The 15,168-nt window shown below is 28.4% G+C and overlaps 2 protein-coding genes across 4 annotated transcripts in view; one reads left to right on the top strand and one right to left on the bottom strand.

Moving 5' to 3' along the window:
* The window catches only part of LOC130675207 (sialin-like), a 56,078-nt gene that overhangs the window by 3,026 nt on the left and 37,884 nt on the right, over positions 1-15,168 (bottom strand). The window contains exons 1-5 of one of the 3 annotated variants that reach the window (XM_057480752.1): positions 7,928-8,285; positions 3,502-3,707; positions 649-870; positions 473-557; positions 234-400 (exon numbers count right to left, since the gene is read on the bottom strand). In XM_057480752.1, coding sequence (XP_057336735.1) covers positions 234-400; positions 473-557; positions 649-870; positions 3,502-3,707; positions 7,928-7,994 — 747 coding nt within the window. In that variant the 5' untranslated portion in view covers positions 7,995-8,285. Of the gene's footprint in view, positions 1-233; positions 401-472; positions 558-648; positions 871-3,501; positions 3,708-6,769; positions 6,927-7,927; positions 8,286-15,168 lie in introns of those variants that run through there. The other 2 variants (XM_057480751.1, XM_057480753.1) reach the window with 2 other exon arrangements.
* On the top strand, positions 9,673-13,087 carry LOC130675211 (uncharacterized). The gene is made up of 3 exons (XM_057480760.1): positions 9,673-9,834; positions 12,603-12,746; positions 12,832-13,087. The coding sequence occupies exons 1-3, from the start codon at positions 9,760-9,762 to the stop codon at positions 12,964-12,966; spliced, it is 354 nt and encodes a 117-aa protein (XP_057336743.1). The 5' UTR covers positions 9,673-9,759; the 3' UTR covers positions 12,967-13,087.

The following is a 15,168-nucleotide window of genomic DNA, read 5'->3' as shown; positions in this document are numbered from 1 at the left end:
TAACAACAGATCAAAAACAGCTTAAAATTTTTATCAAAGATCAAAAACAGACCAAGTAGTCCAAATACAGTCCAGTTAGACTAAAATCAGGAGACACGGTAGTGACTCGCGCCAAGTACACGTTCAAATCAAACACATGGCGCGAGGCTACCGTGTCTCTATACCGTAGACCGAACGGTATTTAGCTCCAAGTTTTAAAAAATGAAAAAAAAAATTTCTAGAATAAAATTTACCGTAGTGTCATGTTGATACGACTTGGGAGTGTCTTTTACAAAATGACCAAATGTAAAGTACCAACAAAGTGCTATAAATACTAAACCATAACAAAGAGAATCTCTGCCAAAAGATCTTACTGCGGCAGTACCAATCCATCCAGTTAAACAGTAGCCAACACTGACAGCTAAAATTACAAATATATTTTCCATAATTCAAAATTTATTGTCATTTAATTATAATTATCATTAAATTTTACCAGCGTAACAGCTGAAGTACCAACTCCGATGGTTACTTTTGAACCATGTCATGGCAAACATATGAGCCGCAGGCATCGTTGCGCCCTAAAATAGTAAATTAAATATCTGTTCATTTGATTGCCGTAAGAAATATGTAGTGAAAAAATAATTATATTGCAAATTTAATGAAACGAACTGTGCAAAGTCCTTGAAATAGTCTTAGAGCAACGTGTGAAGGACCTCTCCACGCGGCGGGGACAAGTATAGAAGCTAGACAAGCGCCTAAAACAGCTCGGGAAAAAACCATCGATGGTCCAGATCTGCCCCAAACGAGACAACCTCCAAGTATTGGGCCAGCCACTTGTCCCCATAGAAATGCTTCTCTCATAATTGACTCTGCTCGTTCTTCTTGCGGTAACTGTGTCAAGTATCATTAATAAAATTTATATGTAACGGGGTAAAAATTTAAAATTACAACTTTAAATCAACCTAATTTCCCGCGGTTGATTAATTACCCATAGTACCCCATATGCGTTACTATTTTATCGACTTGTCGCCGGGCGCGCTAATTTAAGGGGCTCGTCCCCAAGACCCAATAAGGAAATGAGTTGGAGTGGTGGATTTTCCGATAAGGGCCGAATGATCGCGAACTTAGATTTGATAAGTGAGTGCACGAAGGGAAAACGGACACAGTCGGACGGACCGGCAGAAGACACGGACGAGTGACCACACGTGAACAGCAAGAGAAGTTGGAGGAAAGAACCAAGTCAACGGAAATCGGCAGGAAGGCTGTTATAAAAAGGGACGCCACGATCGCTGGAAAACTTTAAGGAGAGGTAAATAAATTGTCGGCCGGTTGCCACAAATTATTAAGTAACTAATTAATTAATAATAATTAAATAATTCGTGAGCAGTCGCCATTTCCGATTTGATTAAAATATAAATTGTCGGCAAGAAGAACAGTATTCAAAATAAATTTACACGCGGTCCGTCTGATAATTTCTCGGCAGGAGGGCCAGAAATTTTAAATAATAAATCTAGTAATTAAGAATTGTTATATAATAAATTAATCAATTTTATTTAATAAGAAAATATAAAACTACAAAATTTACAAAACTGAAAATTAAAGGAAAATTAAAAGTGCAGTGAAATTAGTGATAAAAGAATAAGGATATAAGTAATTAAATTTATTAGTAATGGAAATCAGTTCTTGTTGTACAAATTTGTTATTAACGTGAAGACTAGTTGTAAATGGATAAAAGAGAGATAGCGTCAGTCGTTGGCGGCAGTTTTTCGGTGTCAGTAAATTCTTACTCAACAACTTGATATTCGAAAAACTGAAAGTATATAAAATTGTCATGTTGATAAAGTGTCGTTATAAAATTGTAGAATCATTAAAAATTACGGATAGAAATTTAGTCCAGTGGACACATAAATAAAATCGAGATTAAATAAAATTGTGCGTGTAAAATAATCGGGAAAATAATACATTGTAAACGTGTGTGTGAGTGTGAATAAGTCCTGGGGACTCGAATGTAAAACGTGTGTGTGTGTGAGAGAAAAAAATTAAGTTTCCTGTGGAAACGTTTTAAAATAATAGATCCAGGGGATCTGGCAAGTTGCCCAATTTGTTTTAAATAATTTGATCCAGGGGATCAGGCCGGTGGCCATATTCGTGAAAGTCCAGGGGACTAAATTTTAATTTTATTAAGATCCAGGGGATCAGGCCGGTGGCCATTTCGTATAAAAGTCCAGGAGACTCGTTTATTTAAATAAGATCCAGGGGATCAGGCCGGTGGCCATTTCGTTATAAAAAGTCCAGGGGACTCGTCGTCGTTCAATTAAGATCCAGGGGATCAGGCCGGTGGCCAATTCGTATAAAAGTCCAGGGGACTCATTCGTCGTATATAATAAAAGATCCAGGGGATCAGGCCGGTGGCCATTTCGTGTAAAAGTCTAGGGGACTAATTCGTATAATTAATAAAAGTCCGGTGGACAAAATTTTAATTATTAGTGTTAAGAATAAAAGTCCGGTGGACAATATTGTTATAATTAGTTATAAGTAAAATAAAAGCCCGGTGGGTATAATTGTGATTCGGTAAATAAAATTTAAAATTATATTGATTTGAATTGTGTGTAAAAATTAATTTAATCCCTCAATCTCCTCACTCTTATATATTTTCAACGACCCTGATTTATAAATTATAACATCTCCGGTTCTGGAAGGCCGAGTCTTATCTTCCAGTGGCGCCCTTATTAACATCAATTAATAAAGGGGCCAAACTTGGCAAGGTTGAGAAATACCCTGTTATATATACGTTTCATCATATATAAAAGGGTATGATAAATATATATAGGGGGAAGGGCGGGCAAAATGGGACAGTTAAGGAAATAATTAATTTTTGACTTCCATATGAAATAATTTAATCAAATTTCCAGTTCCCATTGTCTTATCTGAGTGAAAAAAGAAATTTGAAATATTTTTAGTAAATAAAGATGTCGAAAACACAAAATTATTGAAGATAAATGAATTATTAGTATATTGTGTGACAAGGGATGAAACAAGACGATTTCAGACTAAGGTGAGGGCTGACATCACCCGCAGTCTGAAATCGTGTTTTATCCTGAGTCACACCCTATATTTTTCATGATTACCTGCATCGGAATTTCAAGATTCAGTGTCAGCAGCCAGTAAGAAGGTTAATTTCAATCTGATTGAATTTCTCTTCCCAAGGGAAGAAACACGCATGTTTTTGCCCTTAGAATGAAGGTATTTTTGAATTACGAATTCGCTAGCAGCATCAGCTTGAAATTAGCTTGTTTCGACGGGCTGTAGAGACACTGAAACTTCAAGTTTCGATGCTGGTATCATGAAAAAAATTTTAATACAGCGAAGAAGACGCCGCACGTATTTTTTGTGGTCAACAATACATTGAGTCCACTAAAAAATTGCCCAAAAAAATTTTTGGAAAAAAAGGTTTTTTACAAAATTTTTGAAGTGGTCCGTTTTGCCCACCGTTCCACTCTAGATACTTTTTTTTTAACTTACTTCTAAGAGAATAACTTCAAAATCTTCAGTACGATTTCGACGACTGATATTAACCAGCATATCACAATGCCACGATGTATCGATGATAGCATGATTGTCTTCTTGATTTGCCAATAATGCAACTGATGAACTCACCTCAACTGCACCACAAAGGGCAAATCCTACTGCAACAAGTCCTGCGACAATATGCCGCGCTCGTACGGCCGCTAAAATAAAATTTTACATATTTTTTAAAAATAATTCAATTTTTTTTATTTTCGCTAATATTTTAATATAAATTACACTGTATACATTATTATATATTTTATAATATATCATGAGAGAATACGGATTTTATTTCAATTCGAATTCACTCTGCCACTCGAAATTTCTAAGTTTTAAAAAAATCTTTCAAAATTCGGAGTAAATAGGAAATTTTTTTTCGCGGAATGATTTGTTAGTGATATGAATTTTATTTAAATCGACATTCCCTCCAATTTTGGGTTTTACTTCTTACAATAAACTTTTCTCGAGAATCGATTTCTCTTCGAGAGGGTCAAAAAAATCAATAATTTTCCGCGGCGGATTCACTGCGAATTTAATTCGCGTTCACTCCGAAAATTTTCTACAGGATTAATGTTAAGTAGAGTCGACATTAGGGTGAGGCAAAGTCATCTTGTGGGGTAAAATGGCCACCCTATAATTTGTCCCCCCTTTTTTTTTTATTTTTAAATATTAATCTCAATTTTTAACGCATTAATTTTATAAATTAAATGAAATTACCAAATGAAATCGCAACTTAATAATAGTTTTTTTTTTTATATTTTTGCTTCATTATAAAAACCAGTAATTAAGTGTAACGACTGCATTAAATTTAATTTTAATCGGTTAAATGGTTCAATCGTGACGATATGATCAAAAAAATAATTAAACTCAAGCGTAGGATGAAAAAAATTTTAGAAAGCAATTAGAAATTAACATTAACACAAAAAAGATGTTATTAATTTTGCAAATAAAGGGAACATCTCAGTTAACTTTCAAGATGTTTTTATTCTTATTTTTTTTCTCACTTTCTTTATCATTTTCTAAACATCGTACGCCTTCAACAATATTGATTTAACTACATAGTAAATGTCTAAAATTAGAGAGAATTTAATTCATTGTAATCTCTCTATACATAATTATTGTGATAATGAAACCAGTATATACTGATTTTTTTTAGACTAATGCAGAAAATCAAAATAATACGAAATTCCCAAAATAAAAAAATTTTTAAATTAATATTTAAAAATAATCGCACATGTTAACTATAGTTCTACATTAGGGTGGTCGTTAAAAATTAAATTTTCTCAGGTGCACCATAAAAAGCTTGTTAGTGAAAAAATACGAGGGGAATTTGGTTTTTTCTCTTTAAGTAAAAATAACACGTGCCGCAGGACAATCAGAGTTCATTTTTCGATGCGATCGCGGTTTTTTTTAAATATCTTATGAAATATGCAGATTACAGGAAAAAATCATAGGAACAATTTTCTAGGAAATTAAATTCTTGACAAAAAAGGTCATGTTTATTTTTTTTATAAAATGTGTATTTATGAAGATATTTTTAAAAAACTATTAAGATCTTATCAATTGAGCATTTTAAGGATAACGAATGTTAAAAATAACGTTTTTTCTTAAATATAGACAACTTCGTAACTCGTAACATGTCAATCATTACTGCTTGTTGTAGTTTCTATACACTTAGAAAAATGTTATTTTCAAAATTTGTAATCCTTAAAACGCTCAATTCATAAGATCTAAAAGTTTTTTCAAAATATCTTCGTAAATACACATTTTATAAAAAAAATGAACATGACCTTTTTTGTCAAGAATTTAATTTCCTACAAAATTGTTCCTATGATTTTTTCCTTCAATCTGCATATTTCATGAGATATTTAAAAAAAACCGCGATTGCATCGAAAAATGAACTTTGATCGTCCTGCGGCACGTGTTCTTTTTACTTCAAGAAAAAACCAAATTACTCACGTATTTTTTCATTAAAAAGAAGCTTTTTCTGGCACGCCTGAAAAAATTTTAATTTTTAACGACCGCCCTATTATATATAGTTGGTAAATAAGCCTCAGGTGTCTTGTATTATCAGATATATTTTTTTTTTCAGATGTAAACATAAATACTGTGAAGGACGTCATTGATAATTTAAAAAAAAAAAATTTTTAATGATTACACTTTATTTTTCTTAAAATACTAATACTATAATTACTTTTACTTCAAATTTTCAAATTATTTTTCCGTGGTTATCAATTGTCACTGAAGTAATTAAATTGAATAACAAAAATATAATTATTTTATTATTTTCAGTCTTGTTTACCGACATTGAAATCATTTTCCGTAATAATTGAAAACTTCCGCAGTGTTAAATTAAAATTTAATATATAGTATCTCAGTACATTCAATTCAGTGACATATTATTTATAGTGAATCTCTTTATCGCAAGAAATAATGTAAATAAGATTGGGAATGACAAGCACACGTCTTTATTTAGATAATAACTTGGAATTTTTTATCATTGGTATGATAGAAAAATCAAAATAAATTTTTTTTATTTTTGTTTTCAAAATATCTGTCAATATTAATTATATTTTAATGACAGCAAAATTTTGTATTGTAATGTCAAATTTTTTTTTTAATGCATTGCAATAAATTTCTTAGTATTGAAATTTTCAAAAATATATATATTCAAAAAAAATAGATTCATCAAAATAAATATATATGTAAACAATATGAATAATTTAATTGTCAATTAGTTATCAAAATAACTTTTTTTCATTAATTTCCAAAATTTTTTTTACTAAAATTTTGTTTATTTTTATATATATGTATATATATACTCAGCCCAATCATTTAAAATTTTTTAGAACTTTTGATTTTTTTAATAAAAAATTTGATTTATTCAAAAAAAAAAAAAAAGAAAATGTATGAAATTTTCAAATTTTTAGTACAACTAAAACACAATTTTTTGAAAAAAAAAACAATATTTATTTCTACTAATTGACATTTATTTTATAAAAAAATATTAACAATCAAAATATGACGATTTTTCGTATTAAAAATTTTTTTTCAATTTTTTCAAAAATATATATTTAATTAACGACATATATGACATTATCAAAGTTAATTTTTGAATCAATAACAACTATCTTCCAAAAACTATTTTTTTCCTTAGCGCAGAATTAAAAAATCTCTTATATTTCGCGGGAACTTTTTTAAAAAAGAAAACTTAGCAACAAACCTTTAACTTCTTTAGCAGCTTGTTTAAATTGTACACTGCTACGTTTAACGAGCTGTACACTACCTTTCCTGACAAAGTCTGCCATTTCACAAAGCTCATAAACATTCAGTTAAACAAAACGACATCCTCACATTACTTATCATTCATCAAGGCTTATTTGGATTATTCAAATATACACATTTATTAAAACATATATTACCACAAACTCCATGTGTACATACGTATATATATACAAAATAACATTTTTTACCTATCTCTAGTTATTTCATTCAAACATCGCTATATTGGAACGATTTTACATCAGAATTAATGTAAAAAACAAAAAAAAAATATGTTAATGCCGTGTAAAAAAAGTTCGCTCCAAAAATATTCATACATTGAACTTCCAAAATTGAGACAATTTTGAACTTTGTTTAACATTTTTGAAAATTTGAAAAGTTCAAAAATTTTTAACCAGTGTAGGGATTTCCTGCGCATTTTTTTTTTTTTTCAATTTATTGAGCAAAAATAATTTGATCGAACAAATTTTGGGGTTTGACGGACATTCAAAAAAGAGAAGGTAAGAGGCAAAAAAAATAAAAATATTTATGAACATTTTTTGACTTTTATTAGAATTTTTTTAACTTTTTGTACTCGTTTAAAAATAGTTCAAAAAATGAATGATTCGAACTAATGATGAACTCAAAAAAACGTCAATTCAAATCATTTTTGCTCAAAAAACTTAAAAAAAAAAATAAAAACCCGCAAGAAAAGTTCACACCAGTTGAAAATTTTATGTACTTGAAGATCGGAACGTTTTTCGCGCAATGACAAAAAAAAAAATGGAAAGGAAAATTCTACTAAATGACTAGATTTTTTAAATGTTTCGCATAAAGATGCTGGTATGACAGTCAAAAATCTTAGACTATCCCAACTTCCGGAACTACCCCTTAAGTAGTCGATTTAACTTAAATTTTTTCGTTGCGCGAAAAACGTTTCGATCTTCACGTACATAAAATAATTCAAAAAAAGTTCAACTCAAAGTTCAGAATTGTCTCAATTTTGAAAATTCACTATCAGGAATGTTTTTAAAAATATTTTGAACGAATTTTTTTTACATGCGCGATTGAATTTAATTTTCCATAACAAATAGTACAAAAAAGTAATGAATTTATTTACCTCGTACTTCAAGTGCAGCATGTCTTAATTGAACACTGCTACGTTTGAGTTTATTAAGAGCAGCCATTATCAATAAATGATTAATAAGTGACCGATAAGTGATAAATATCAGCTATAAATCTTAAATAAACTTATATCGATGCTTATTCGATACATTTCAATTAAATTAACACTCAATTAAAATACAAAACTACACTAATTAATCAATTGAATATATAAATATATAAAAAAAAATACACTAATGTAAATTTAAAATATCACACATTGTTTGAAATAAAAAATCAGTACTAGAGTAAGCAGTTTAAGTCACAATCTGGTCGGTGTGAGATCGCGAGTACAGAGTATGAGAGTCAATAAAACATGGTTGCTTAACGAGTCTTGATACAATAAGTACCTATGCTAGATCAGCCTTGAGGGAACACTTTACGCTTACCTACATAAATACACTAAATTGACAGAACTTGCTGAGGGATCACTGTCAAAAACGGATTTATTATTTAAACTGGGTCATTATGCTATCTCTGTATATTATTTAATATTGTTTACGATATTTATAAATAATTGTTTAAATTACTGTGGGATTATTTTTAGATCTTAATATATGAGAGTACTTTGGATCCATTGATGCATTGATGCATTAACCCATTGTTTGTAAATGGTTTTGTGATTAAAAAATTATGGTTGTTCAAAAATTAAAGACCGGAAATAGTTAATAAAATTTTTTAGTGTGACAGAATGTATATAGTATTTAATTATGATTTTTTTTGTCAATGGGAAACTTGGGCAGAAGTATGACTCCAAGTATTTGAGTGATTAAAAAAAAAATTTGAATTAAGATTTAATAATTAGTTATTTTTTGAATTAATTGAGTTCTGCGGCTGGTTATTAAAACCCGGGTAAAAATAATTGTTAGAAAAATGTTTAAAAAGAGTTGAAAATTTTAAATTTAAAAACGTGACATGATGGCGCGCTTTTTTTAAAGTTTTTCAAATTTTAAAAATATCAAAAAGAAAACAATTGACTTAATACTGAAAAAATTAACGTTTTATATAAATCGAATAATCTGAACGTTAGAAAAATTTGAATTTTTTGAATCATTCGTAAAAAATTTATTTAAACTTCAAATGTCTGCTAACTTTACTATCATTCGTAAGTTTTATTTTGAACGACTTAAAATTTGAATATTTTTTCCACAAATTCAAATTTTTGACGGAGGTAAACAGAGCTTAGACACGAATCTACGAAAAAATTATTTTTGGTTACTTTAAAATCTAAGCTCTCCATTAAATAAAATTTGAATGTTTGAAAACTGATCAGAATTATATCGATTCGAATCGAGTAATTTGAAAAGTTACAAATAATTCAACAACTTTCAGATGATTCGAAAAGCTACGAACAGTTCGAAAACTTACGAATAATTTCAAAAGTTTCGAATTAGCCGACTACTAATTTTTGGATTTTTTTTTAAACTATAAATTATAAAAAAAAAAATATTTGAAAAAATTGCACATATAGTTTATTAAATTTTCTACATGTGCATTTCTTTAGTTGATTTTTTTTAAATTAAGTCGTGGAAAAAAAAATTACAAAATTTTTAACTGTCTGCTAACTTTAAAATCGTATTAATAATTTAAATTAAAATAAAACGCGCGCTTTATTATGATCAAGTAATTTTCTGTACTATCGACAGATTTTCCAACGAAATAGTTTCAAATTAGTGGCGCTGCTGTTTCTCATTTTTTTTTATTGTTCAACCTGCGTAATTTCTAGAAGAGCTAAGAAATCTATTCGATAAAATTTCTGCAAAGTTGATTGCGCAATAAAAAGTCAAAATGGTTTTACGCGAATTTAATCGACTTGCTGGAAAATTGCAAGCTTCTGCAAAATTACATCCCTTGTATCCAATCGTAAGTCACATTATTTATTTATTATTAATGACAATATCATTAAATCAATGTTTAAAACCATCACCAAATCTACGTATGAATTCCCCTCCCTTCACTTCTCAAGGCGGAAAAATTATTTATTTTAACAAAACTATTTAATTCACTAGTTTTCTTTTTTTAATTAATCGCGTAATTAATTTATTCAAATCTCAAAAAAAATTTCTAGTCAATCAAAATATATTTTATACATAATATCAATTAAAAAATCTTAACCTCAATTTGACTCGGTCAAAAAATAAAAAAATTACAAAATAAATTTTTTTTTAATCTGATTAATTATTTTGAAAGTAAAAAAAATATTCAAAACAAACAAATATTCAAAATCTGATTTTTTTTAATTTCGATGATTTATATAACTCATGAGTATATATATATATATATATATATATAAATATATTAAAAATTTTTTTGAACCAAAATCATAATCAAATTCAGAAAATATATTTAAAACCTTGATACCGAAAATAGCCGAGGTTCGAAAATTTTCAAGTTTTTAATTGCCAAGTTACTTTTCATAAAAAAAAATTTAAAAACAATATTTTGAAAAATTCTTCACACGCATTTTTTTAAATTTTTGCCTGTCAGTATTTGTTTTGTTTCTTGGAAAATGATCCTGAAGTTAGTAGACAATTAAAAATTTTAGGATTTTATTTTGAACAATTGAATTTGAAGAAAAAAAGAAACTGAAAAAACGCACATGTAGAAAATTAAAAAGACTATAAGTGGAATTTTTTTAATTATTTTTTTTTTAATTTATCGTTTTTTATAAAATCCTAACATTATTAGACGTCGGCTAACTTCAGTATCGTTATTGGAAATAGTAAATTTTTTTAATATTAGCTAAGATAAAAGACCTAGTACCTGATCAAGGAACTAGTACTCGATCTCTCCATGTATTTGTATATATTTAGTAAATATAGATGTACAAATACATGAGTGATCGGGTACTCGTTCCGTGATCAGGTACTAGTTTTCTGATTGGGTCCTGATTCCCTGATCAGGTACTAGTTTTACTAAAAAGTTTAACTAAATTTTTAACATCATGCTATCGAGTAGTATATTTAACAATAATAATTAGTTTAGCGGGAAATAAGGACCAGATTCTTGTGGAATATTTTAATTAATTACCAACGTTTCGTCAAATATTATTGATTTCTTCAGGGCTCAAATTATGACTATTCCACAAAAGTCGATGGTATATAATTATGTACAATGACTTCTCGAGTGTAAAAAAACATTGTTAAATATTAAATGCAATAAAACACAATTAAATTGCAGTAATTTAAGTACATTCTTAATATCATCATCTAGATCAATACACAGTAATAATACTACTCTATACTTTTACAATGTACATGAGAGAAATTTAGACATTTACCTCATATCCGCACAGTATCAAACTTTGGGTAATTTTTACTAAAAATTTATCTGCGTGCACGTGTTCCTTGATTAGGCCCTAATTCCCTGACCGGGTCCTAATTCCTTGATCGGGGGTCCTAATTTCCTGATCGAGTATTAGTTCTCTGATTTGGTACTAGTTCCTCTTATCGAGTACTAGTTCCCTGATTTGGTACTAGTTCCTTGATCGGGTCCTAATTTTTTGATCGAGTACTAGTTCCCTGATTTGGTACTAGTTCCTTGATCGGGTCCTAATTTTTTGATCGAGTACTAGTTCCCTGATCAGGTACTGGGTTTCTTACCTTACATGTATATCTATATTTAGTAAAATTTAGTAAACATAGATATACATATACATAAGTAATGGGTACTAGTTCCTTGAATTAGTACTAGTTCCTTGATCGGGTCCTAATTTTTTGATCAAGTACTAGTTCCCTGATCAGGTACTGGGTTTCTTACCTTACATGTATATCTATATTTAGTAAAATTTAGTAAATATCACGTGTCAAATGCCAAAAGGGCTTATTACAGCAGTTAGATAGGGTTCCATGCCAAAAGGGCGTATAAAAAAATTTTTTTTTGCCATTCTTTTTAGAATCGCTCGAAACGTAAAGATCTGCAAAAAAAAATTTTTTGACGTACTAACGCCAAAAGGGCGTATCTTAAGATATACGCCCTTTTGGCTTTAGGAAATTGTCGGTCTAAAGCCAAAAGGGCGTATAAAAAAAAATCAAAATTTTTCGAAATTTCGAATAAAAATTCCGTATTATCAAGTAAACAAATAAATTTTTTAAAAATTATAATTAAATATAAGTTGTTTCTCTTCTCTTTTAATTTTGAAAAATTTTAATTATTATCTTTATAAAATGTTAAATTAAATATAATTTGTTTCTAGTTTTACTAGTTTAATAATAAAATATTTAAAATTTGAAATATTCAATCTTATTTTTAAACTTTAAATACAATTAAAAGTCGACTATTACCAAAAAAAATTATACGCCTTTTTGGCTTTAGATCACTAAATTTTCAATTCCCTAAAGCCAAAAGGGCGTATAACTTGATACATACGCCCTTTTGGCTTTGGAAATTTTTTTTTTCATTTTTAGGCTTAGAACATGTTTTCAAAACGATTGGCACAAAAAAACAAAATTATACGCCCTTTTGGCATTTGGCACGCGATATAGATATACAAATACATAAGTAATGGGTACTAGTTCCTTGATCGGGTACTAAGTCTCTTACTTTACTTCCAGCATCATTTAAAATCCATACTTATTACTTAAACATAAATAAAATAAATTGTTTTTATTAATAATTGATGAAATTAACAGAAACCAATGCCATTGAGCAAAGCTGATTCTCCAAAAATAATCTATGATTCAATAAAAACAAAGCCAGTCACAGTAGACAGAGTAGCAACAGCATCATACTCGACTGTTCCCCCAAGACTTCTAGCCAAGATGAAGAAATACCAGGTACGAAAATTTCTCAATGACAATTATCTTTAAATTCATTTAATTTTCTTATGGTTAATCAATTAATTTCCATTATTAATTTTAGGCTGATGTTACAAAGCCAGTATTTCTAATCAACGGTACACCCGACAAAATATTCTTTGGTATCACCGTCGCCTTGACTGTTGTTGGTCTTGGAATGTGCGCAGACTTTTACTGGCCATTGATCTGGACAAAATAAATATTTTGGTAAAATTTAAAGTTTGTAGATGATGATTAATTAAAATGTCTAGGTGGTAATTAAATACTGTAAATCATTAATTATTGTCATAACTGGTTACAATAAAAATCATTTCCAGTAATTTTATTATTATTTTTATTTCAATCTTTTTGGATTAATTATTTTTTTAAAAATATTTATATAAAGTTTATTTATGCTGACTAATACACTCTTAAAGTACATAGAAAAATTTTATTTTTTCACTCTTCTAATTCCTTAAAATGGCGGATGCAGGTAACTCCGTACAACAAAAGTAGTTCGCTGGCGGTAAAAATTATTTACATTCAGTAGACGTGTAGCTCTCGTCTGAATTACGGATATTGATATGTACGGATAAATAAAAAAATGGCTGACATTTAAGACAAAATTTCAAAAAATGCGGTTGTTTTTCACTTTTTGGGTCAACGGTAAAAAAAAAACAGTTAAAATCAAAATTTAAATTCGACTGTAGTTCGAGAGCTACTACAAAAAATTTTTTTCTATGTACTTAAAGAGTATTAGTCAACTTAAAATAAAATAAATAATCTTTATTGCATAAAGAAGAGGATACATCATGTCTCAACTGCAAAGAGGGCTGCAAATCCAGAGAAATTAGATATATTACATTTAATAAGTAAAAGGGAGGAATAAATTTTTGAATTTGTTTCGCTTGTGTAAGCAGCACTGCGTGTAGTTAACAATGTCCTTCATAACTTCATTGCGTTTCAGATCTAAAATAGAGACAGCTCCGAGGTTTTGCTCTTTAAGAAAGAGGAACCAAAGGTATTAGTCAACCTAAATAAACTTTTTATAAATATTTATAACAATTCCCTTCTAAACAAATGAATGAAAATAGCTTTTTTTTGGTGACACGACCGATGACCCAAAGACAATTGATCCCCGACAATTGATCCACTGATAAAATCTACTCACACATATAAATGTGAAAAATTTGTATGTAAGTATATTTTTTATGTTACACACACAAAATTAGTGAAAAAAGGGTGTAATTGTTCACATTTATATGTGTGTGAGTATATTTTATCAGCGGATCAATTGTCTTTGGATCAACGGTCAGGTAACCGCTTTTTTTTTTAACATTTGAAACAGAATGATCCCTTAAAATTAATATTTGACGGTCGCACATCGCAATTTTCTGTTTCCATTTATAAAACATTTGAAACAAATTTCGCAATGTTCTAATTTTGATATCGTAAAGTAATTAAACGAAATTATAAATTTTCAAGTTAATTTCAAAATTTTCTGTTCTACTAAAAAAAATCTGAAATAAAACGGACGTACTTTGAATCACTTCCGATATATTGAGCTTTCAATGCTGACCTACAAAAAAAATACTTTTTAATTTTTATTTGTAATTATTAAACAATATTTTACGATAAAAAACTCAAATGTCTTAAATGATTATACGTTTTTTTAATTAACGCATTTTAAGAATTTTTTTTAGTATCGTTTATTTTAATAACCGAATATAAAAAGTAAGTATTTATTAATAAAAAAAAAAATAATAATTTCTTTTGAATAATTAACATTCATTACCATTAATTATTGCCAATATTTAATTAAATTTTTTTACGTCACGGTATTTATTTTTGCGGCCGTTATCACTAAACCGCATGCAGGATTCCCAATACTGCGGAAATGATGACTTATATTTTATCTACATATAACAAGTTAAATTTACATTCTATGAAATACTTTTCCTCAACTAGAAGTTACTTTACGTTTCTAAGTAATTAAAAAAAATACGGTCTCACTATCGTTGTTTGTTGTAAAAAAAATGATTGTAATTAAAATTAATTTATTTTATTGTCATGAGTACGTAAAAATAAGACAATTAAATTTCATATATACCAAATATAAATATATCACTTAGATATTTATTATTAATGATTACAAATTTGAATTTAATAGAATTTTGGACTCAGAAAAAAAATACTATTGGCCAAAAAAAGATTTTTGAACCAATAATTATTTTAAAAATAAATTCTATTTTTTTTCACAGGAAAAATTGATTGAGAAACGAAATTTGATTTTTAATTGTTAGTTTTTAAATGTATGAGTAATAAATTTGAATTTTAAAAAATTATTATCTCAATAACTTTTATGATACAGAAGTTAGCAGACTTCTGATAATTTTTAAATATTTTTTAAAACGATAAATTA

Source organism: Microplitis mediator, chromosome 9 (assembly GCF_029852145.1).
Source record: "Microplitis mediator isolate UGA2020A chromosome 9, iyMicMedi2.1, whole genome shotgun sequence".
Taxonomy (NCBI): Eukaryota; Metazoa; Arthropoda; class Insecta; order Hymenoptera; family Braconidae; genus Microplitis; species Microplitis mediator.
Note: the sequence above shows the minus strand (reverse complement) of the source record. Positions and strands in the feature narration are given on the sequence as shown.